General features: G+C 50.9%; 1 protein-coding gene across 1 annotated transcript; it reads left to right on the top strand.

Annotated features, from left to right (window-relative positions):
• The first annotated feature begins 6,069 nt into the window (after positions 1-6,069).
• Positions 6,070-24,353, top strand: LOC127219163 (GRB2-related adapter protein). Its single transcript, XM_051180453.1, has 5 exons — positions 6,070-6,242; positions 12,770-12,867; positions 15,729-15,851; positions 21,476-21,644; positions 23,313-24,353. Exons 1-5 carry the CDS (start codon positions 6,165-6,167, stop codon positions 23,496-23,498), a joined length of 654 nt encoding a protein of 217 aa, XP_051036410.1. The 5' UTR covers positions 6,070-6,164; the 3' UTR covers positions 23,499-24,353.
• The last annotated feature ends 1 nt before the right edge of the window (position 24,354 follows it).

Below are 24,354 nucleotides of genomic sequence, written 5' to 3'. Positions count from 1 at the left end.
GTTGGGCTTTCCCCGATGGGGTTTGCTCTCCGTTTATATTCTTACATGGGGTTTTCCGGATGCTTCATGGGTAAGATGTGTGTTGGGAGCAGGGTTTTTTGTTGTTTTACTCTGTGTTCTTTTGGAGACAGGGTTTCAAATAGCCTAGGATGACCTTGAACTCCTGGCCCTCCTGCAGCCTCCTCCTCCTACTGTTGGAATTACAGGCATGTTCCTTGACGCCTGGTTAGTTCTTGTGGAGACACTCTGTAGCCCAGACAGCTCTTGAACTCACAATGATGATCCTCTTGCTTCAGCCTCCCGAGAGCTTACCACAGGGTGTGGTGGGGATGGGCAGGCAATTTTGCAAGGATAAAGACTTTGGGATGGTTTTAAAACCAGCAAAGGATACCCAGCAGCCAGAGGCCATGTGGACCTAAGCCAGCTCTGTGGTAACATCACCTTCCAGCTGCCTTGTGTCTGTGTGCTTGTCTAGCCAACCTCATGTGTCACGGGTGCTTTATATCTTGGTTCCAGTAAGGAAGCTGGCAGTTCTGGCTCCATTTTTCAGTCCTCTGTGGCAGGAGGAGGTGCTACATGAAAGGGAAGAAGTGCTTGCCTGTTGAGCACCAGGCAGCCTTAAGGCTCTTTTGTGCAGGTATACAGGTGTTTGGGGACCTCCTCACGTGTTCTTTTGTTATGTTCTGGGAGGGGGGTTTGAGTTGTGATATCACAGGTCCACTGACTAGACTAGGTGGCTTCTGTGCATATCCATTCTTCATAAGGTGGTGGCAAACTGTCCTGGAGTGGATTCTGGGCATTTCCTGAAGGATAGGTTGAACATTTTGTCTTTAAGGAACTGATGCTCGGGACCTGGTCATTGAATTTGTGGGAGGCAAACTTTAACCCACATACCATGAGACAGTGCAACTAGAATTTTCAGGGCAAAAACTTGAACTCCAGGCAGCCTTTGCAAGTCAGGCTTGACCACCAGGCCTAATACGAGAGGAGGAGGTAACAATGAAAAGCAGAGACTTGTTCCCTGACCAGGTTTGAAAGAGGAAATAAAGAGCCCAGTGGCCCCATCTGTCTTCAGGAGCTGACATGAGGCTGGGGGCTAAACAGGAAGCAAGGAGACAGGAAACAAGACCCACTGCTTGACTCTATGCAGTCCTGGCCGAGGTGAGCCTTGGCTGATCATCAGCTCGGGGTCTGGTTCTGCAAAGTAGTCTGAGAAGTATTTTTTTTGCCCAATAGGGTGGCCACCCATGGTGGTAACTGCCCTCCTCTGGGGTGTGTGTCTGACGAGGGGGGTGTTTGTCCTGAGGGTGCCTGGCCGCTGGGGGTAGTTTCAGTCCTTTGTCATAATGATTTTCATTAACCAGTACTGTTGTTTGAGGAACCCAAGATGAGTGTGTGAGCGAGTGCCTCAGGGAAAGGAAGACAGACAGTAGAAACAGGGCTCAGGGCTGATGAATGAATGAATGAGTCTGGGCCTGTAGCTGCCGCCTTCTTTCCCCAGCTTCTGACTCCACCCCCTTTCTAGGCCATGCCAATCAAAGGGTCCTACAGTTTCTCAGAGAGCTGAGCTATATTCACCCTCATGTGAAGAGTTGATGCTAAACCCACACTGTCCTGGCTAGGGGCAGTCAGCAGCCTGAACTTGAAGCCTTTGACACCCAAGTTCTGAGGGACAAGCATTTCCCCTATCAGATTGGGATGAGTGTGTGCCAATCCCCAGCTACACCATTCTGAGATCGGAAGCCTTGGCTGAGACTGAAGTGGAAAGAGGCAGCTTAGCTTCCTGCCACCTTGAGTCTGTGACAGGGTGGGTAAGGGCAGAGAGCTGAGGCAGAGGCCCTGAGGAGGCCTGAATGGGCCATTTGGTCCTTAAGAGCAGCCGCCGCCTCTCCCTGCTCTTCTCCTTTTCTCTCCCCTCAACTGTTTATTATTTGTTTTTGTTTTTAATATGTTCTCTCTCTCTCTCTCTCTCTCTCTCTCTCTCTCTCTCTCTCTCTCTCTCTCTCTCTCCCTCTGTGATAAGTGTAAGTTGGCATACATCTTACATTTTCATAAACCTTCAGAAAAAAGCTATAAGAACGAGCTGGGCTACTCAGATTTCTCCCACCACACTGGTTGCATTTGTGGCCTTCTGTCACCTGCAGCTATATTGTCAGACGAAGAAATAAATACAGAAGCCGTGTGCAAAATAGCTCTGTTCAACAAATGGTGCTGGCAAAACTAGATATCCACTTCAGAACAAAATCAGATCCATTATATTTCATTCCACACAAGATTAATTTAACTGGATCAAGGACCTTGATTTAAGCCAGGTGTTGGTGGCGCACGCCTTTGGTCCTAACACTCAGGAGGCAGAGACAGGCACATCTCTGTGAGTTCAGTGCCAGCCTGGTCTACAGAGAGACTTCCAGGACAGTCTCCAAAGCAATACAGAGAAACCCTGTCTCAAAAAAGCCAAACCCCTCCCCCCCAAAAAAAAGACATTAATTTAAAACCTGAAACACTGAAACTTCTAGAGGAAAGCTTCAAGGTCTAGCTGTAAGTAAGAACCCATAAGGGGCCAGGCAGTGGTGGTGCACACCTTTAGTCCAGTTCTTGGGAGGCAAAGGCAGGCGGATCTTTGAGTTCAAGGCCAGCCTGGCCTACAGAGTAACCACAGCACAGCCAGGGCTACACAGAGAAACCCTGTCTAGAAAAACAAAACAAAACCACAAACAAAAGAAAGAAGGAAGGAATCAGTGACTGCTGATCAGGATGACTCCCGCTGCCAGGGCACAGGCAGTGGTCCCATGTTCGGTTAACTTCCTCTGCAAGGAAGGTGTGTCCTGCTGGCTTCTGGTTGCTGGTTGCTGGTTGCGGGTTGGTGGGGGAGGTAGTTCCCATCCCTTGCCATAAAGATGTTTATTAGCCTATCCTATCATACAAAGACATACAAAGAAGATACACAAATAGCCAATACTTTTTTTTATTATAAGCAAGCAGATTTCTGAGTTTAAAACCAGCCTGATGTACAGAATGAGTTCTAGGACAGCCATGGCTACACAGAGAAATTCTATTTTGAAAAAGCTAAAATACACACACACACACACACACACACACACACACACACACCAATAAATAAAAGATTTAAGCAGGGCATTGTGGTACACACCTTTAATCCCAGCACTTGGGAGGCAGAGGCAGGTGGATCTCTGTGAGTTTGAGGCCAGCCTGTCTATAAAGTGAATTCCAGGACAGCCAGGGCTACACAGTGAGACTGTCTCGAAAAATCCAAAACAACAACAACAACAAAAGTTGTTCAACCCTAGTAGCCATCAGGGAAATAAATACTAAAACTTCTTTGCTAACTTACCTCACCCTAATGGTCACACCATCAAGGAACCTGACAACAAATCCTGGCACAGATATGGGGAAAGGAGAATCCCTATTCACTGTTCCTGAGAGTATGAACTGGAATGGCCACTAAGGAAACCAGTATGGAGGTTTTGTAGCTAAGATCAGAACTACCATATGACCTAGCTATAACGCTCCAGGGCATGTGCCCAAAGGACTGTAGCCTACCACAGACGCACTTGCACATCCATGATCATTGCTGCTCTAACACAGTAGCTAGGAAAGGCTTTCAGCCCTGGCGTCCGACAACTGATGCCTGGATGGGGACAAGGTGGTACATGCACAATGGAAACCTGTTCAACTGCAACGAACACTGAAAACTTCTGGAAAATGGGTGGAGCTGGAAAGTATTCTATTAAACAAGGTGGTCCAAGCCTGGAAAGAAAAGCCTCATTCTTTTTCATATGTGGACCCTAGTTTGTAGTGTACACATGTGTGGAAAGAAGGGGAAATGTGGGTGAAACCCTAGAAAGGAGATTGAGAGAGTAAAAAGAGGTTCTGAGGAAGGGGGTTGTGGGCGAGGGCACAGGACACATGTGACACGAAGGCAGAAAGCAGGGGTGGGGGAAGATTGGAGGGGAGAGGGAGGGTGAGGTTTAGCACTATAGAGAAAGAGGCAGGTGGATCTCTGTGAATTCAAGGCCATTTTGGTCTACACAGTGAGTCTAGGATAGCGAGGGAAAGCCTTGCCTTTAAAAATTACACACACACACACCCTCTCTGTCTGCTAAAACAGTGACGATTGGTTGATCAGGACGTGTTCACAGAACTATGAGGACATGGGGATGAGGAGCCAGCCAGGTTGAATGGGATCCCACTGTGGTCCAAATGAGGGCCAAGTTGAGCACCACATAGATACGATAATGATTATTACCACCGACAAAAACATGGGGCCAAGAGCCGAACTCCCATACTGTGAAGAGGAAACTTCTTTTTTAGTTAGACTCTTGCTGTGTAGCTCTGGCTGGCCCATGTGTCAAGAGCCTCTTGCCTCTGCCTCCTGAGTGCTACTGTGCCAGGCTAGGAAAATACCTTTCTCACCTGGCATGATAGCCTCCATCATGCAGGGGGAGGCAGAGGCAGGTGGATTGCTGAGTTGTAGGTCATTCTGGTTTACATAGAGTTTCAAGACAGCCAGTGCTACATAGTGAGACCCTAGATTAAAAGAAAGAAAGAAAGTCTACCTTTCTCTCTCAAGATTTATTGTTTTATGTTTATGAGTGCTTTGAATGTATGTATATCTGTTCTTGATGATCACAGAAGTCAGAAGAGGGTTATAGACCCTCTGGAACCGGAGTCACAGATGCCTATGAACCACTACGTAGATGCTGGGAATCAAACCCTGGTCCTCTGGAAGAGCAGCATTCTCTGTTGCTGTCTTGTGTGTTTGGACAATACTGGTTCACCGTGGTTCCTGTGGGGAACTCTGATTCCAAACACATAGTTGTGTTTCTCCATGTTAGACTCTATCCTCCAATGCTCACAAAACTGTTGTCCACACCAATATCATAGCCCTTAACAATCTCACCAGAGAGATTTAGTTGTGTTCTTGCTACATGTAGCTCAGGTGGTACCCAATGTTTAAAGCAGAACAGGGGCCTTACAAGTGAGGTTTTGATAGGGGAGTAGGAGTTTCCTGTGGCAGAAGAAAGACAAGCGGTGGCAAGAAGGAAAGGGTGGAGTGCCTGCCACAGTGACTTGAGCCTGTTGTTTGTTCACAGTGGAGGGAATGAGGGCGCATGTGGACTGGATGGTGGTGCGTTCGCACCTTTAGTCCTAGTGCTTGGGAGGCAGAGGCCAGCCTGGTCTACAGAGTGAGTGCCAAAGCTACAGAGAGAAACCCTGTCTCAGAAAACCAACCAACCAAGCAATTAACCAAGCAACCAAGCAACCAACCAACTAACCAATCCACCAAACAACCAACAACAACAAAAAAACAGAGGGGCACACGTGGGAGCTGCATAGAATGGGTGAGAGGAGATGGTTGGGCGGGTCTTGAACAGGGCCTGGAGCTTGGGGTTGATATGGCAGGTGCTTAGGAGTCAGTCATGTTCCTGGTTAGATGATTTTTTTTTTTTTTTTTTTTTTTTTTTTTTTTTTTTGTCAGCTTGACACAAGCCAAGGTCATCTGGGAAGAGACAACTTAAAAGTTGAGAAATTGGCCTGTAGACAAGTCTGCAGAGCATTTTCTTGATTAATGACTGGTGTGGGAGAGTCTAGTTCAGTGTGGGTGGTGTCCCCCCCTGGGCAGGTGATTCTGGGTGCCCATTGTATAAGAAAGTGGGCTGAGCAGGCCATGGGAAGCAGGCCAGTAATCAGTAAGCAGTATCCCTTCATGGTCTCTGCTTCAGTTCCTGCCTCCAGATTCCTGCGTTGGCTTCCATGATGGACTACATAACCTGTAAGCCAAACAAACCCTTTCCTCCCAAGTTGCTCTTGGTCATGTTTTTTTATCACAGCAATAGAAACCCTATATAAGACAAGTAAGAAATATGGCGACTGGGTGACAGGGGCCAGGCACAAGACAGCTCTGCACCATCTATAGTGAGGACACCGGGACTCCCCCACAGCCCAGGAGATACGTGAGCACACACACCCTCCCTGAGCTGTGACATGGGTGACAGGTCTCTGCTTCCTGTTTCTCCCCCATCAAGGGCAGTTTCCGGCTCCAGCTTCAAAAGAACAAATACTCAAAACAAAGGAAGTGGTCCTCAACCACAGGAAGCAGGAAGTGTCTGCTGGGTCCTCGGCTGAAGCCCAGGGACAGTGGGATGGAGTCCGTAGCCCTGTACAGTTTCCAGGCCACAGAGAGTGATGAGCTGGCCTTCAACAAGGGGGACACGCTCAAGGTACAGAGGGCTGGAGCTGGGCTGAGAGGGCTAACAGGGGCGATGGGGTTGGAATCAGGGCTCAGGAGAGCCCTGGTAGTCTGGGCTGTGAGGGACAGGCTCAGTTTAGCCACCTCTGCCTCCCCTTAGTTTCCCCATCTAGAAAACAGGGATATATTAGTGATCCTTCCTTTGGGGTCATGTGAGAGTTTGAGGCAGCTGCTACAGTGTCTGGCAGCAGGACTTTGTTCAATTCCCTGGTTTTCTAGGGTGTGTGTGTGTGTATGTGTATGCCTATGTGTGAGAGAGAGAGAAAGAGAGGGAGAGACGTGTGTGTGTGTGTGTGTGTGTGTGTGTGTGTGTATGTGTGTATGTGTGTGTGAAAAGGTGGTCTAGAATAAGCAGACATCCTAACCTAACAGGGCTAAGATAGCTGGGATTTAAGTGTCCAGCAGTAATGTGGGGAAAGGGAAAACATAATAATATACTTCATTTGCTCTCACCTAGGCCCCTCTGGATCAAAATAGTGGCCTTCCAAGTCATTAGACAGATGAGTGTGTGAAACTTATAGTGGGAATGCCCTTACTTAGACTTTTGCATATGATGGGAGAGCCCAGGGGCCATAGTCACGATGTGAGGGGTGGTCATGCTAGAACAGAGGCACTGCAATGCTAGCAGCCCATCGTGTACCCTCCACTGGACCACCGGAGCAGCATGTACTGGACTAGGTGGCTACTATCCTGAGTCTGGCCCAAAGACTCAAGTATGGGGACAGTCTTTTTGAAGCCATCTTGTGCATGGGACCCAGGCTCAGTGTAGTGTTCCTGGGTGTGGAAGACCATTGCAGGGAAGCGAGGCTTGGGGAGGTATCTGCATGTGCTTAGTGTGAACTGGAGTCTCAACCTTCATTGCTTTAACTCTGGGCCTTTGTTCAGTCCCTTGGGTGCCTAAAACTCTAAGCTGAGGTTTTAAGGTTGGTATGGGTCTAAAGAAGCTGCATATATTTGTGGCTTCCCCTTCCTCAAGGTTAGTTGCTGGCATCTGTATCTGCCTAAGCTGTTGGCCCTGGATCCTGAGAACACTCAATCACTTTGGCCTGGGAAGAGCCTGGGGGTGCAGTAGGGGACATGGTTGGGGGATGACTCTGTGCAGATCTAAGTTTATTTCGAGGTCTCAGCTACTCTGGAGACCAGCCTGGGGTATATCTTCACACACACTTGAGGCTAGAAGGCCCACAGGAAGTAGGAATGCTGTGTAGAAGATTCTGGCCCAGGCTCAGAGGGTCCAGTGAGGTTCCCCTGGGTAACTCTACAAAGACCAACAGCCTCCTCCTTCACAGACTCCCAAGATGAGCAGGAATCACTTTGCTAAGAGTCTGCTGAGACGTGGGGATGGGGAAGGGAAAGGGGATGGGGAGAAGGGGAGTCTGTCTACCCATCAGAAGCCCATGAGAACGGGGACCGGGAAGCACGAAGCAGGAACAGCTTGCACCGCTGGCTTTCAGTGAGGGAGTAGAAGGAAAGCAGAAGAGGTGCGTGTCAAGCTCAAGGGACTATGGGTAGTCAGCAGACCTGGGGCAGCTGTTTCCCGCTTTATTCATTTGACAAGCACCGGGCTGCTTAGCCAAGCTCCATGCAAGGGCACAGGCAGGGAGGCAGGAGGCTGGGGTTGGGAGGGTTGCTATGGTGGGAAAGACAGCAACTTCTTAAAAGAGGTGTGGGAACCTGGGCACCGAAAGAACTGGCTATGCAAAGAGCCTGGGGGAAGAAAGAGCACCCAGCCCAGACACAAAATCCCTGAGGAGGCAGGACCTTGACCTGTTTGAAGAGTTTCACAAAAGTATGAGAGGGAGGGGAGGGGTCCTGGCTTGTTGGGTGAGCCAGAGACACAAAGGTAGCTCAGACGAAGGAAAAACTAAAACTTCATGACCAAATGATAGTAATATGTAAAGAGCTCTTTTGCCTTTTTTTTTTTTTTTTTTTTTTTTTTTTTTTGAGACAGGGTTTCACTATGTAGTTTGAGACTAGCCTAGCCTGGTCTACAAGGCTAGTTCCAGAACAGCCTCCAAAGCCACAGAGAAACCCTGTCTCGAAAACAAAAACAAAACAAAAAACCCAAAAAACAAACAACAACAACAAAAAAACCCCAAACCCATAAAACTTCTTTTTTTGTCAGGCAGTGGTGACTCATTTAATCCCATCACTCAGGAGTCAGAGACAGGAGGGTCTCTGTGAGTTCGAGGCCAGCCTGGTCTATAGAACGAGTTCTAGGACAGGCTCCAAAGCTATTCAGAGAACCCCTGTCTCGAAAAACCAAAATAATAATAATAATAAGAAGAACTTCCTTTTGAAAAAACAATCAAACCAACAAAACCTCCTAGGTTGTTGAGAGCGTGGAGAGGTGTGTACTTCCTTGTGGAGTGGTAGATGGGTTAAGTGACAGATGGACATCTTGGAAACATATAAAAGCTTTACATTTTTGCACTTGGCCTGGTGGCATGTCCCTGCATCCCCAGCACCCAAAAGTGGTGTTGAAGCAGAAGGATTTTACTCGAGTCTAGGAGTTTTGCCTGGATAGCACTGAGAGTCCTGTCTTAAAATGAATAAATGAAAGAGAGTCCCGTCTTAAAATGAATAAATGAAAGATAAAATAATCTGTTGTCGGGTCCAGAAACTCCCTTTATAATCAGACAGAGACCTTTCTTCTGCTAGTCAAGACTCTGTGGCCATCTGGCAGGTCCTTGGTCCTGGCCTAGAGTCTAACTAATCTTCAGAAAGCAATCAGGCAGGGTTGCTGTGTCCAGGCAGCTGGTGCTCCGGTGGTAGACACAGGACAAATTAGATACAGAAGTAAACCTGAATGGGCGTGGTGGTACAGCCAGTGGTCCCAGCCCTCAGGAGGCTGAGGGTGTGGCCCCTACCACTGGTGTAAGAAGTCAGCACCAGCCGAAGTCGGGTGGGGATTAGGTGGAAACCTATCCTCCCCTGCCCAGAGCACAGGAAAACACTAAGGGTGCAGAGTTGTCATTACTGTTCCAGTGCAAAGTCACATTCTATTTATTTGCTTGCTTCCCTCCTTTTTGTAAAATTATACGTGTGAATTGTGTGTGTGGGGGGGTGCGGGTGCCACAGTACACTTTTAGGGGTCAGAGAACAAATTGTGGAGCCACCGTGTGGGTCCCAGGGACTGAACCCGTCATCAGGCTTGGCAACAGGTGCTTTTACCTGCTGAGCTCTCTCCCTGGCCGTCTTGCTTGTTTTTGAGACAAAGTCTCCCTGGAAGCCCAGGCAGCCTTGAATTCACTATGTCGCCCAGGCTAGCCTCAGACCTACAGTGATCCTCCTGCCCACCCTCTCAGTGCTGGAATGGAGACTCTTGCACTACAGCCCCGCTCCCCTTTTCTCTCACAGAGCTAGGGATACACTCAGGACTTGTGCATACTAGGCAAACACGCTACCTCTAGGTCCCACTTCAGAATTCTTGCACGGGCTGTTTCTGAGATCCTTTTTGCATTTGCTTTTCGCTGGCTACACTTTAGACCGGTCCTAGACTGGCAGGGAAACCACACAGATAAAAAAAGTGCATTGCATCCTCACTGGTGCAACCACCACCAGCTGTGGTTATGATGAACTGGATTGCTGACCACCACACTTCTACACTTCCTGTTTCAGTTTGTTAACTCATTGCATTAAACATTACATAGTATCTTCATTCTGAGATTTTTTTTTTTTTGCATGCTTTGAATTTGACACCAGAGTGCTTCCCCACCTCACCATAGTCTCTGCCTGCTGTCTGTAACTTAAAAATATTACAGCCATGTGTAGAGCAGCTGTGTTTCCTCTCTGGCCAGGGCTACACTGTGTGCTGGTGTCCAGCCCCACCCCTATTGGGCTCAAGTGGGTGTCACCATGTCATGCCAAGTGGCGCCAGCTTGCAGGTGGAACACAACTTCCTCTCTAGGTGCTGCTCAGAAAAAAAATCTAGGTGGAAACCCTGTGGCCCGTAGGCTAGCTCAGGACATGCTGCCCTGAGTGACTCTTTTCCTTTGTGTGTGTGTGTGTGTGTGTGTGTGTGTGTGTGTGTGTGTTTTGAGTCAGGGTTTCTCTGTGTAGCTTTGTAGACCAGGCTGGCCTTGAACTCACAGAGATCTGCCTGCCTTTACCTCCTGAGTGCTGGGATTAAAGGTGTGCACCACCACCATCCAGCACCTGAGTGACTCTTACCAGGGATGAAGGTCCTCTTTGGCAGGCAATGCTTCTAGGTAGACAGCACCATGCCGTTATTCACTGGAGAAAGAGCATGGCACCCCCCCTCTCTCACACACACACACACACACACACATAGGAGTCTCTCCATGATTAGCTTGCTCCAGAGACCCAGACTAATATCCCCTGGGAAACTGATGGCACCCATGCACTCTGGCAGCCTGCCTGAGCCCTCCCAACTCTGGACTCCTACCCTGCCGAATCTGAGTATCTCTCCCTGTGCCCAGTCCCCCTGCTCTAGTCATGGAGCTAGTGAAGTGCTCATCAGTACATGCTGCTCTCCCTGCCTCCTGCCCACAGCCAGATGAACTAGTCTTCTTTAAAGGGGACAAAGTTGGGCTCATTCCCCTGTTTCCTCTATCTTGGACACTCTTCTTTTTCACCATAGTTTCATTGGTTTCTTTTACTTCTTTTTGTTGTTGTTGTTGTTGTTTAGTTTTTGTTGTTATTGTTGTTGTTGCTGTTGGGGCAGGGGATGGAGAACTACAAAAACAGGGTTTTACTATATAGCCCAAACAGGCCTAGAACTCTGCAATCCTTCCACCTCAGCCTTCTAAGTGCTGGGGCGACAAGCATGGACCACCAAATTAGCTGGTTCCTTCTTGTAAATTGGGGCATCTCTGGAGAGACCTTTGTGTGACACTCTGCGCGCCCCTTTGGCAGCTCCTTGTCCAACAACAGTTCCCACGGCACACCCCACTGCACAAAGAAGCTGCTGCTCCTTTGTCTCTTAGCCTTCTTCACAGCATTACTGCCCCTGGGGTAGGGCTTCTACTACTTACTGCATCTCTAGGAGTCCTTCTGTGGTCTGCACCCAGTAGGTGCTCAGCATTGAGTTTTCAGTGATTGCATCTAGTAGGAAGACCAGCAGCAGTTAGGGCCAATGGCAGGGCAGACGTGCTCTGTGCTTGAACTGGGATGCGGTAGCACTCTGGAGAGTGTTCTCTGGGGCTCCATCAACAGTGAAAACTCAGCAAGGTAAGTGTAGAAGCATCAGTGGTCTCTAAAAAGAGATGGATAGAAGCAGGACAGCACATGGCAGGGATTAAGGTAGCAGTGGCCACATAGGTACCAAAGCATAAGGCCTTGCATGGTGTTGGCCACATCTGTACCCATTTAAGAGGCAAGGACGCTGAAGCCAAAACCCTAGAGACAGCAGAAGTGACCAGAGCTCAAGAGCATTGGCTAGGACTTCTTTCTCAAGCTGTGGCCACATCCAGGAAATTTTGTTTCGTTTTGAGTGAACATGGCCCTGAGCCAGCTACCTGCTTCCATCTGCCCAGCTCTGCTGACCTTGCTCAGGCCAGGAAGGAAGAGCTCAACCTGGCTCCAGTGACTTCGGGGACTGGAGGAGGGTGGGGGACACTTAGGCCTGAGCTCAAGTCCAGCCTCTCAGGTGCTTCTCACCTGTAGATCGTACTTAAACATGTCTGTGTCCCTGTTTCTATCATTCTGATGGGGGGGTGGGCAGCTTTACAGTGGTTCCTAGCCAGAGAAGAGCTTCAGGCTTGGCTCCAAGTACAAAGCAGGAGTAGAGTGGGGTGAAAGCCAGTGGTCTAAGCCCCCAAGACCAGCATTTCCAAATCCCCAGGCCAACTGTATACTGTGTTGCATTGGCCAAGTTCACTCCTTCTCTGAGCCTATCAGTGAAACAGCACGTGGTGATGTCAGCTTCTTCGGGTTGCTTAAGAACTGGGGTGACACAGGGTAAATGTACCCACGGGATGAAGGGTGCTGTCCCCTCCCTAGGTCCACTCTCTACCCTTCAGTGGTTTACCCGGTGACTATCCAGTTCTGGTTAGTCCACCTGTGGTGACAGGACTTCATCAGAACATGGGCTCTTTTCTCTTTTTCCCTGTCCCTGACTCTCACTGTCATCCCAAACACTAAATGCATGTGACCCAACATAACCATCTGTTGGGGCTTGCCGACTCATTTGGGGGCCTCCAGCTTCATGTCACATCTCAGTGGTCATTGATTGGCTGCTCTGGGCTCTTGCAATCAAAAGAGCGAAGGATCACAAGTCTATTCCCTTTCCCTGAGGCCCCTGGTGGGTCAGGATGGAAGAGCATAGAAGCCACAATGCCCCACGCCATAACCACAAACCTGCAGACAGAGGCCTCCGGTGGATGACCATCTGACCATCTGCCTGTAGGCTGCCTTGACCTGTGGGATGGAACAGGTCCTCATCCAGGGCTCTGCCCTCTGTGGAAGTCCTGGGAACTGTTGCAGACTACGAGACCTCAGCAGGTGACTAAGTGGCCATGTTGCTTCTGCTTACAGATCCTGAACATGGAAGATGACCAGAACTGGTACAAAGCGGAGCTCCGAGGAGCTGAGGGTTTTGTTCCCAAGAACTACATCCGTGTAAAGCCACACCCGTGAGTAGTCACCACTGCCACCATCTGCCTAGAGGCTATGCAACCCCACCTTGTCCTGCCAGAGCCAAGCTGCTTGGGATGTTCCAAGCACAGCCTAAGGAGATGGACACTGGCTGACCGGTCTAGGACTTGGGAAGGCTAGGACACAGTCTGGCCCAGGGGTCTCGGGCCTGGGACCTAGGTCAGGTTCTTAGGAGGTGGCATTGAATATTGCTCTCACAATATCTGAGTAGCTAAAATGTCCTTGGTCACCAACTGAATATACCTTAATTGGCATCTGGGTTATTGGTTTGGTTCCAAGGAGTCAGCCACGGCACAGAAAGTATATGTGGATAGGCAGGCAGCATCAGGGTACCTCTCAGAAAGGGTACCACTCAGAAGGAGTGAGGTGTTGAGGGATGTATAGGAGTTGGCTGTATAGACAAAGGCAATGACTTATGGCATTTTCAGGGGAAGATGGAAAGTGGGAGGAAACCAGAATGAGCCAAGGAGAGCAATGAGCAGAACCTGTAATACAAGGGACTGGCAGGAAGAGCCTCAGGTGCTGAGTCAAGAGAGCCGGGAGCCATGGGGGTGCTGGGATGGGGACCTCAATTAGCAGGTAGGAGCTGTGCTGTGTGTCTGGGTAGAAAGGAAGGAGGTGCAGGGCGGGGCCCAAAGTGTGTTTCCTCTTTGTCTTTTTTCTGCTTGTTTCCAAAACTGCTGCCCCCTCATTACCACCTCCAGCTTCCTGTGTTGAACATAGCCCTGTTTGGGGTCCCCATCCCCAACCATTCTGCTGGGTCTCAGGCCTTCCTGCCAGGTGCATTCCCCTCTGCCCCCCAGAGGCAGAAGGACACAGGGGAAGAGCTCAGGTGCTAGCCAGGAGAAGTCTAGGGCATGAGCGCGCTAAGGCTGGGTCATCTGGGTGGGCCAGGGAGGGCTTAAGGCAAAGGTTGGGAGGTTGTATGCCGAGTCTGAACTGCTGAGCCTGACACAGGACCAGGAGAGGGATTGCAAGGGCTGAAGTCCTGGGTCAAGCTGTCATGGAGACCAGGAAGGAGGGTCCAAGGGGGTACTCAGAGTCAAAGAACTCAAGCCTCTGGTAGCCTGGAGGGCAACTCTGGCCACCTATGTTTAGGTCAAGCAGGGTCATGATAAGGTGCTAGACAGATCCGAAGGGGCCTGCTGAGTGATTGGAAAGTCCAAGAATCCAGTAGTTATTCAGTCAACCTAGATGGATGTCTCAACTGGTCTTCCCAAAGTAAGCTCTAATACCAGTAAAGGAATGAACTTGCTAGCAAGATGAGGGCAAACAGGCAAAGAGCAAAAACTTCCTTCTTCCATGTCCTTATATAGAAGGCAAGGCCCAGATTAGAGGTCCAGCTCAAAAAATCTGGATTAAAGGTATGTGTTCCTACCTCAGCATATGGATCAGAGTAGATCTTCCTACTTCAAATTAAGCAGAAATCCCTCACTGGTGTTCCCTCTATTTTGGGGTTTAGTTAATTCCAGATGTAGTCAAGAATAGTCATTATAGAAATCCAGTTCCAATGTGTGGCAGGCAGTTTCCCATTCCTGAGGACTCCTCACTCCCAGAAAATCCCCTCTGGATCTTAAGACACTAGCCTAGGACTTGATGCAATGCCCTGGGAGCAGCTGGCTGGAAAGGCTGTGGAAGGAGTTGGACAGCCCAACAGACAGGAAGGATTCCAGGAGAGCCTGCTCCTGCCTTGCAAGACTTTAGCAGGTACAGTCCTGTACCAAGTCTGCTCCTATGCGGGAGGGGCACAGGGAAGGAAGGCCACTATTATTGATGTCATCCATATTTATCTATGGTGTAAGAAGAAACACGGAGCCTCGAGCATGCTAGGCCAGCACTCTACCACTGATCCACACCCTAGTACAGTTTTATACTTCTTAACGTTTTAATATTTGTCCTTAACCAGTGAAATGCCTCAGTAGTTAAAGGCACTTGCTGCCAAGCCTGATAACTTGAGTTAAGTCTCTAGGACTCAAATGCTGGAAGTAGAGACTGGTAGGTTGTCTCTGGCATATATATATATATATATATATATATATATGTGTGTGTGTGTGTGTGTGTGTGTGTGTGTGTGTGTAATGTACATTCCTGCATATGTGGATGCCCACACAGAAATAAATAGATCTTAATGTTAAAAAAAAATCAAGGCTAACTCAGTGGTTAAGAGTGTATACTAGTTGGCAGTGGTGGCGCATGCCTTTAAATCCCAGCACTTGGGAGGCAGAGGAAGGTGGGTCTCCATAAGTTCAAGCCCAGCCTGGTCTACAGAGCTACTTCCAGGACAGCCAGAGCAACACAGAGAAAGCCTGTCTCAAAAAAACAAAAACAAAACAGCCAAAACAACAAGAAAAAAGAGTGCATACCCCTCTTGTAGGAAATACATGTTTGGATCTAAGCGCCTACCTGAGGCAGCTCATAACCGCCAACAACTCCAGCTCCAGGGGATCTGATAACCTCTTCTGGACTCCTGTGCACATACCTCCTCCCCTCCTCCGTGTGTGTGTGTGTGTGTGTGTACATATCTATTACATATAATTTTAAAATAATGATACTACATAAATCTTAAAAAGGAAAGGGAATTCTCCATCTACAAGTCAGATGGGATATGCAGACTGGTGGAGCACTGGGGCCTGGCTTTTGTTTGTCTTGGGTGTGGATCGGTAGGAAGCAGCAGGGACAGGTTGTCTCAGTTCTTTCTTTGCCTCTGCTGTGTGACCTTGGTGTCTTCCCCATTTCTCAATTTCTCCGCATGTATAGTGAGACAATGATACCAGGGACAGAGGGCCAGCCCTGCCCAGCACTAACAGATACCTGATGATGCTGTCCCCTCTCTGCACAGGTGGTACTCGGGCAGGATTTCTCGGCAGCTGGCTGAAGAGACTCTGATGAAACGGAACCACTTAGGAGCCTTCCTGATCAGGGAGAGCGAGAGCTCCCCTGGCGAGTTCTCCGTCTCTGTGAAGTGAGCCCGGGGTGGGTGGGTGGTCCAATAGGTGGGCAGGCCCAGCAGGGTCACTGGTTGGGTAGACTGGGTGCACGCTCAGGTGGTAGTCCAAGGAGGCCGACCTTCTAGCCTGATCAGCAATTGAGCTGTGGAGGCTTCTTGGTTAGAGGAAGAATGCTGCCCAATGGCTCCCCAGGCTGGTGCCCAGACAGTGTCCCTCACAGGGTTCCCCTCTATGGCAATGTTGAAAGGACAGACCTTGAGGCCAGACACTCTCAATTCTGATACTGTCATTGTGTGGCTGTGTGGTGTAGGACCAGTTATTTAACCTCTCTGGGTCTGTTTCCTCATGGGTAAAATAGGTCATTGCAAAAATGAGTGAGTCAGCATTTTTAAAGCAGAATGCTGTGTTTACTCCATAGGGAGGAACTCACACCTTTTAGGATGGGGCCTGGCAACAGAAGCGAAAGCAAGGTTGATGAACTGGGAACTATGTGCCTTATTAAGATGAACACAGTGGCTCTTCAGTCTGGTATAGCAGAATGGGACTGCCCCTGGCTGCCAGCTCTGGCAGGTTACTGGCTTCTAAGTTGGGCCAGGCTGGCTGGAAACTGGGAAACAACACCAAAGGGGACAAAGGTGGCAGCACTGTGGAGACAGAAGCAAGGAAACACACACATCAGGAGGTTAACCAGGGAAGACTGCTGGGGTCTCTGAACTGGGTGGTACTCTTTTATCTGGTGTCCAGAGGAGGCTTTCAGGCAGAGAGAGCTGCAGAGCAAAGCCCCACCGTGGGATGCCCCAGATTGTGCTAGAACCCGGAAGCCAGGCAGTGGGAGGAACAGAAACAAGGGGCACAGCGTGGCTCACACTCAACGAGAGGAGAGCCATAGCCTGGGTTTTCTCTCAGAGCATCAAGGAGCCATGAGGGATTTTGAGTGGGAAAAGGTCCATCTGTAGCAGGTCCCCCTGGTGGCTCTGAGAAGGAAGAGGGACGAGGCAGCAGGAAGTGAGCAGGAGATAGTGTGTAGGGGAGAAAGGGGTGTCAAGGCCTAAGAGGTGAGGGCTTAGGACAGCAGGCCTCTGCTCTGTTGCCTGACTGCTCCTAGAGTACTGGAATGAGACTTGCTACTGGGCTAAAGGGACAGAGGAAGGTGTGGCCTGTGTGTGGCTCTTCAAGGATGCTTGCTCTCAGGCTAGGCTTGACCTCTGGTCAATGGCTTTCCACAACAGGCATACCAAGGATCATAGCAGTATGTGAAGACCCTGTGGGCTGCGGTCCTTCCCTTCTGCTCTGATTGCCTGTGGGAGCAGCAAAACCCACCGCAGGGGAAAGCTGGGGCACAGCCTGCCTACATCACATGCTCGGCTACTGCAGCTGCTTAACAGTCATTAGCTACTCCAGAAGGGTCCCCCACACCTTCTCCAGCCACCTCAGCTGTGCAGCAGCAGCCATTGGCTACTTCAGGAGGGTCCCCCACATCTTCTCCAGTCTTCTTGCCCATCTGACACTCTTTGTGCAGGAGGGTCCTGAGGCATATATATATATGTATGTATGTATGTATGTATGTATGTATGTATGTATGTATCCCTGCCCCTTTGACTCCCTTCAGGCCACAGCAGGAAGTGGCTCCTAGGAATGACATCCACCAGGCAGATAACCCAGTCTCAGTAACTATTGGAAGGTTCCCCAAGTCCCAAGGTCATCTAGCCAAGCAGGGGCACCCAAACACAGATCAAGCTTAGAGCAGGAGCAAAGAGGGAGCTGTCTGACCACACCCATCTTGAGCTCCCCAGAGACCGAGGCTGCCTTGGCAGATCTTGGAGAGTGCCCCTAACTAGCCACCTTGGGACAGGGGCAGAAAGGCAGAAGCCAGGGAGTATGATGGAATACACATAGACCCAGAACTTCCACCATGAGCAGGTGCAGGAGGAAGTCCAAAAACAGGAGACACACTCCAAGAGGGGTACGGGCAGTAGAGCCAGGCCTAAAGCATGTGTGCGAGCTCTGCTAGGGGCTGGGGGAGTCAGGCAGAAGAAACAGCATGTGTGACGATCCAGAACTTACGGCGGGCGAGGGCTATCTGGGTGGTAATATGCCTGACTGTAAGGAGAGGGCAATGGTCTGGGGCAGTTTTCCAGTAGGGGGGCTGGGCCAATGGGCAGTGCTGAAAGAAACCCTGGCACACACTGCTCCCCCTTCCCAAGGACTCCGGCCAAGTGCCCATGTTAGGCCCTGCCAGTGCTTCCCCAGCTTGGACCACCAGGTGGCCATCTCCACCCTCCATTCCTCCTAGACTGGGTCAGGGATCCTGAGACTAATGTGTAGCTAGGATCCCAGACCGGGAGTGAGTCCCAGCTCTGACACCTCCTAGCCCTGAAATCCGGGCAAGTTATCCCGGGAGCCTCAACTTCCCCATCTGTAAAGTAGACATTGGTATAAACAGAACTGCTCTCTGGATGCACACTGCCCAACAATGGCTGGAGGTGGACCTGGAGAGGAGCACCTGCTCAGAAACCACTTCTGGCTCCCGGAAGACAGACTGGTTGGGGAGGTTCGGAGCCCTGGTCTCACCCTGGCTTTGCCTGGGACTGATGTATGACTTCAGGCAAGCTCTGGTCCTCTCTTGGTGGCCACATCCTCACCTGTGACTCTGAGGTCAACCTGACAGTCCACCCTTCCTGGCCTGGGTCTCCCACAAGTTCATGCCAAGACACATAAAGCTGTCACAGGGCGCTCTGCAGTGCCATATCCACAGCTAGTTCACTGGGAGATTTCAGAGAGCTGACCCCCTTGAACCCATTGGCTGGCACCTGTCTGCCTAACTCCCCCACATACTCCTATCCAGGCCGCTGGAGACGCTTCCGTCATAGCTGGAGTGGGAGGTAGTTCCCAGTTAAGGTGTCTTGCTTCCTTTCTGACCATGAGCCTTGGAGTTAGTATACACTTGTCTATACCACTAGATGAGTGCTACACCCGAACGTCACTGTGAACCAAGCCCTGTCCTTGCGGTCGCCACTAAATAGGGCAAAACTCGTTGTCCCCCACATACCTGTGCCCTGCTAGAATGATGGAGAGCACAAGGTCAACGAATAATGGTGCCTGGAGAGAATGAGGTAGGGCTATAGATCCCAGTGTGGAGGTAAAGTGCTGGGAGGTGTGAGAAACTTGCTACTGACCTCATCATTTCCTGAAATGCAAAGACCCAGTAGGCCCTCTCAAGGTCTCCTCTCCCTGTGTGCTGCAGGGTCAGTGCCCTACTCTCCCTTGCTCCCCCCAGTGGACAGAGCAGTGAGTGCCCAGACCTGACCCAGGTGAGCCCCAACTGGGGACAGGGGAACATGGGCTCCTGCCCACCCAAACTCCTCTCAGCTGCTGCTGCTGCTGCTGCTGCTTCGGCTAGGCAGGAAAAACTTGATGAGCAAGACTGCCCAGATTAAGACCGTGAGCTTTCTCAAAGTAGGGACCAGGTTCAGTGCAGTCCCTGTGGGGGTTGGGGACAGGGTCACAAAGTGGTGCCCAGCCAGCAAGGGACGCAGGCGGTCACCTCACAGAGGTGGAGATAAGTAAAGACAGTGTGCTAGGGAATACTGCAAACCCCAGAGTCCAGGCTATGCTACCTCTTCTCCAGAACCCAGCTCTGGGGCTCAGGGGCAGTGTGGGGACCTGATGATTAGTGTAGGATGGTGACATAGAGGAACAGACCCCCTTCCAGACAGCCTAGCCCTCCTCAGCTGGGAAACAGGAAAAGCTGTAGGTCAGGTGGCAGAAAGGGTAAGACATGTCAAATACAAATGTGACTGGACTGTCACATTTCCCAGTCCTAAGGATTTCCCAGCTGCCAGGTTGGAAAGTTCTAGAACTCCTGGCCCCATGCCCTGTCCCCCAGCTCTCCCATGGGATCTAAGAGCAGTCCTTGGCAAAATTCTCCAAGCCTCAGGCTCTGAGCTGCTTTCTGAGGAGCAAGGATTTAGGAGTCCGGAGCCTGCCCAGCCCTTACTGGGTCCCTGCACTCCTGGCCATACCAAGTCACTGTGCCGTTCACAGTGGTTCCCACGAAGCTACACCTGACGCCAGAGAGGTGGGCCACAGCTTAGTCACTGTGAACACTATGCTGTCCGTTTTCTCTGTGGTGTGGGGACTGGGGCACCCCTGGCAGAAGCCTCCAAAGGTGGGTCTGTGGTGAAGGCTGAAGGCATAGTGGTCTGTGTGGACTCTCAGGGCAGCTCTATCCCCATGCTTATGGTACTGTACACAAGCCTTTGTGAGTTTTGTGAGCAATAAGGCTGCATAAGGACATAGGGACCCAAGTTGGACCCTGACCCTGATGAGGCGTGTGAGGTCAGGTCTCCAGGAGTGGGCAGTTTATCAGGAACTTGAACATGAGTGGGCATGCAGAAACACTTTTTTCTACTGGAAGGCCAGGGCCTAGAGAGAGATTTGTTTATGTAGTCCAGGTTGGCTTCAAACTGGACTCTAGGGTTCCAGGTGTGAGCTGCCGCCCTCTCCAGACTTTAGTCAGGGCTGGGCAGGGAGCGTCCCTGGATCCCAAGTGCTGTCTTCATCCTAACCCTTCAGCCCATCCCCGGGCTGGTGAGAGAAGGACTAGGTGGAGGGTGGGGTGGGGCTACAGACTTGGGAGGAGGATGGTCTCTCTGGAGGGCACAGCCCAGGGAGTAGGTCGCATTTGGAATATCTGGGACATAATGTTGCAGTGGGAGTGACAACTGCCATTGTCACCATCAATAATCAATCAGAGAGCTCCTCCAAGTATTTGTGATGAGAGGCAGCCGCACCCAGACTTTCTTCTGTGGGTTTCTGGATAGGCTGTAGCTGTACTCAGGTCTCAGTTTCCCTACTGTGCATAGGGTCAGGAGGCAGGACTATGTGACAGGAAGGGGATCCTAGAATTAACAGCTGCCACTGTGCCCTCACATCAGCACCTCTGAGACTGCCTGGCTCTTCTGGTGTGTGACAGGTTGCAGGGTAGACCCAGGCAGGTCCCTGGGCACAATTCCTAACAGGACTGGGATGGATTTGGTAGTTTGGTGGCATTGGTCTGAAAGGATGAAAAAGAATTAGAAAGAAAGGGGGGGGGGGCATTGGTGTCAGGGAAGCCAGCAAAGGCAAGAAGCTAGCTCTTGAATCTGAAGAGCGGGGTTTATCAATAGGGCACTGGCAGCCATGGAAGGCTCTTGAAGGGAAAGAAAGGATGTGGAATGTTCAAAACACCCGAGTATCTTTCATAGGCACAGAGTTTGGTTGGAGTCTGAATGATCTTGGGACTCACTCCCCAGAGAACTGTGAGGACTGGGCTGGGCAGGGGATGGAGGAGAGTGGCCATGTGGAGGGAATGCTGGAGAGGTATGAAAGAGATGCACCCAGAGGTACCCAGTGAGCCACTCAGTGTCGCTTTTCCTTATAAGAACACTGAGGTTCAGAGAAGTTAAATGATTTGCCTGAAGTCACAGCAAGGAAGTGGCCTTGTCTATGGTCCATACCCTTGATCCCATATTCTACTGCCAAAATGGCTCCCAGTATCTTTGCCTGCTTTGACTCCAGATATCCCCAGAGCAGGGCCTGGCTCCGGAGGGGGTGGGGGTGGGGTGAGGCAGATCTGAGGCACTAGTCTTCCTTCCAGTTATGGTGACCAGGTGCAGCACTTCAAAGTGCTTCGAGAGGCCTCAGGGAAGTACTTCCTGTGGGAAGAGAAGTTCAACTCCCTCAACGAGCTGGTCGACTTCTACCGAACCACCACCATTGCCAAGAGGCGGCAGATCTTCCTGTGTGATGAGCAGCCGCTGCTCCAGGTAAAGATGGGACGAGGAGCCCTGAGTCTCAGGGGCACCTCCCTGCCCTCCCCAGAAGCCCAAGTTCCCAAAGTGGCACAAGTGTGGTCCCTACAGGAGTTGAGTTGAGCAAGGATGGGGCAGGAAGGGGAAGGACAGTGTAGAGGGCAGGAACAGTGCAGAAACCCCACCCTGCCAACATGGACCGAAATCATTCGGAGTGTGCAATAGGTGAAAATAAATGCTTTTTGATAGATGAGTGTTTGGACACCTGCTGCAATGCACTGTGCATTCTGATTTGGGTTTTGGCAGGATTTTTCTTTGTTTTGAGGCAGGATCTTTCTGTGTAGCCCTGGGTGGCCTGAGATGCACTATGTAGACCACACTGACCTTGAAGTCTCAGTGATCCTCCTACCTCAGCCTCCCAGGCACTGGGATGAGCCTGGTATTCTGCATTATGACCACTTCGGCATTCCCATTATACAGATGAGGGAACTGAGGCCGAGTGAGCCAGCTCAGCGAGAGGCTCCTCTTGGTCTCTACTCCCTAAGGAGGAGCTGAGCTTGGACAGGATGTGGGCAGTGTGACCCCTCAGGGACAAGGCCTGGCTGGGCACAGGGTGTAGGGAGATCCATCCAGCCCTAGTCCTCACAATAACAGCAATTTGCCCCCAGCCAGTCCTTTCATCAAGGAGCCAGGATCAGCTCTCACTCTCATTAGGATGACAACACCAGCCGACCAGGTTATTAGTGCAACATGGTGCTTTGCTTAGAGGCCAGGGCAAATCAAGACCTGGGCATATTTGAACTTGAGCACTACAAAGGGGGAGTGTGACTCCAGCCAAAGCTTGGAGAGGACTGTCCAACTTTGCACAGTCTGACCTTATGTTGTTCTCCTCTTCTCTGATACCCTGCTATGTGGCCTGGGGACCATTTCAATCCTTAGCTGGGCCTTGGTTTCCCCTCCATTCAGTAGGATGAGCTAGGTGTTTCTATACCAGAAGATATACTCTGTGACTTCAGAGGACCCAATGGTGCTCACATGGCTCCACTGCCTGGCCTAGTGAGCTAAGGTGGCCTACTTTCCAAACCTCAGCCCCTCCTGATCACCACGTAGGCTATCCCTGCCTGGTAGAAGAGAGGGGCCTACATGGCCTGTGTTCCTCAGTACTGGCTCAGCAGAGCCCTGCGGGTCACCATTGGCAGGGAGCAGGGTGAGCCTCTTCCTTCCTGGGCAGGGCCTACTGATCCTATCGCATTCTGAAGTTCTGCAGGCTCAGCAGTGGCAGAGGGGAGGTGCCTAGCAAGAGCAGTAGGGAAGACACTGGGGTCCAGGAGGCAGAGAGGGGCTGCAGCCACACCTGGGACCCAAACCTGAGAGCAGATAGCAGAAGCAGGGTTTCCACTCCCCCAAGCCTTAGCGGTTTACAAGCCATGGAGTAATTCCATGTCTGGCATCGGTTGCCATGTTTATGTGGGCCCGGAGGTAGGGAATAGGACCCAGAGAGGGTTGGGTCTAACCATGCCCCACTTGAGGCACAGGGTTGTGCAGTAGCAGGGCTGTGAGCGGCACAGGGCCTGCCTGGCCCATGTCCCACAACAGGACCTCATTTCTTCCATGGGGTTCCCAGGGAAAGACAGCTCACTGCCTCCAAAGACCACTGACTATTCTGCCCCTACTCCTCCACAGCCGACGCGGGTCTGCTTTGTCCAGGCCCAGTTTGACTTCTCAGCACAGGACTCATCTCAGCTCAGCCTCCGCAGAGGTGACATCGTGGAAGTTGTGGAGTGTGGGGACCTGCACTGGTGGCGGGGCCGGGCTAGAGGGCGCCTGGGTTTTTTCCCACGGAGCTACGTGCAACCAGTTCACCTGTGACCCCACAAGACCACAGGAGTGGATGCTCCAGGCTCAGCCTCTTCACACTAACCAGGACTGATGTTGGTAACAACCAGGCTGGTTGCTGGGTTCATGACATCAACTGCTACCCACAAGATGCAGCCTTTCCAGGCTTGAGGACCCACTGCTAATGGCTAGGGCCCAGCTCAGAGAGTGCTCTCTTGAGCAGCCACCTGCTGCCCTACTTCCAAAAGCACCCTCCAGGTTGTGCAAGTTGCTGGGAATGTGGGCTTAGCCCTGAGCGACCTGGACTTCCATGAGGGTGCAGGGTAGTTTCTTCTTCTCCAACAACTTGGGGCCTCCTGGCCTTACCCCACCAGCCCCAGATGAAGCTATATAGAGGTAAATCTCATTGGAAGAGGCCTGTTAGGGACAGGAGCCACACAGTGGGTCCCTTCCTGTTGGCTGCAGAGAAAGCCCAGCCTGGGTGCCTGGGCTATGCTGGTCCTAGAGGAACAGACACCTATGGCCAGCACTGAGTGAATGTGAAGTCCAAGGAGGTGATGCCTGGCCATCGGAGGGACCCTGAGCTGACTGCCCAGAGTCAGAGCACCTTAAAGTTGAGAAAAACTGAGTCAGACTTGACAAGGCCTGGCATGGTAGTAGGCTTTGTGTGTGTGTGTGTGTGTGTGGTGGAGTGCAGAGAGAGAGAGAGACAGAGAGAGAGAGCACGTGCCTCTGTGGTTGTCTTTAGTCCTTGAAGAGCCCAGGTTGCAAGGGTTCTCCCTGAGTCCAGGCTGGCCCAAGACCCTTCAAGCTCCGAGCCTAGCATACCCTATGCTCCGAACCCATACCTGCATATTCAAAATAAAACATTAACCAGTAGACATCCAAC

This window comes from Phodopus roborovskii, unplaced genomic scaffold, assembly GCF_943737965.1.
Source record: "Phodopus roborovskii unplaced genomic scaffold, PHOROB, whole genome shotgun sequence".
In the NCBI taxonomy this organism is placed as follows: Eukaryota; Metazoa; Chordata; class Mammalia; order Rodentia; family Cricetidae; genus Phodopus; species Phodopus roborovskii.
This window is presented reverse-complemented; position numbering and strand designations above follow the sequence as displayed.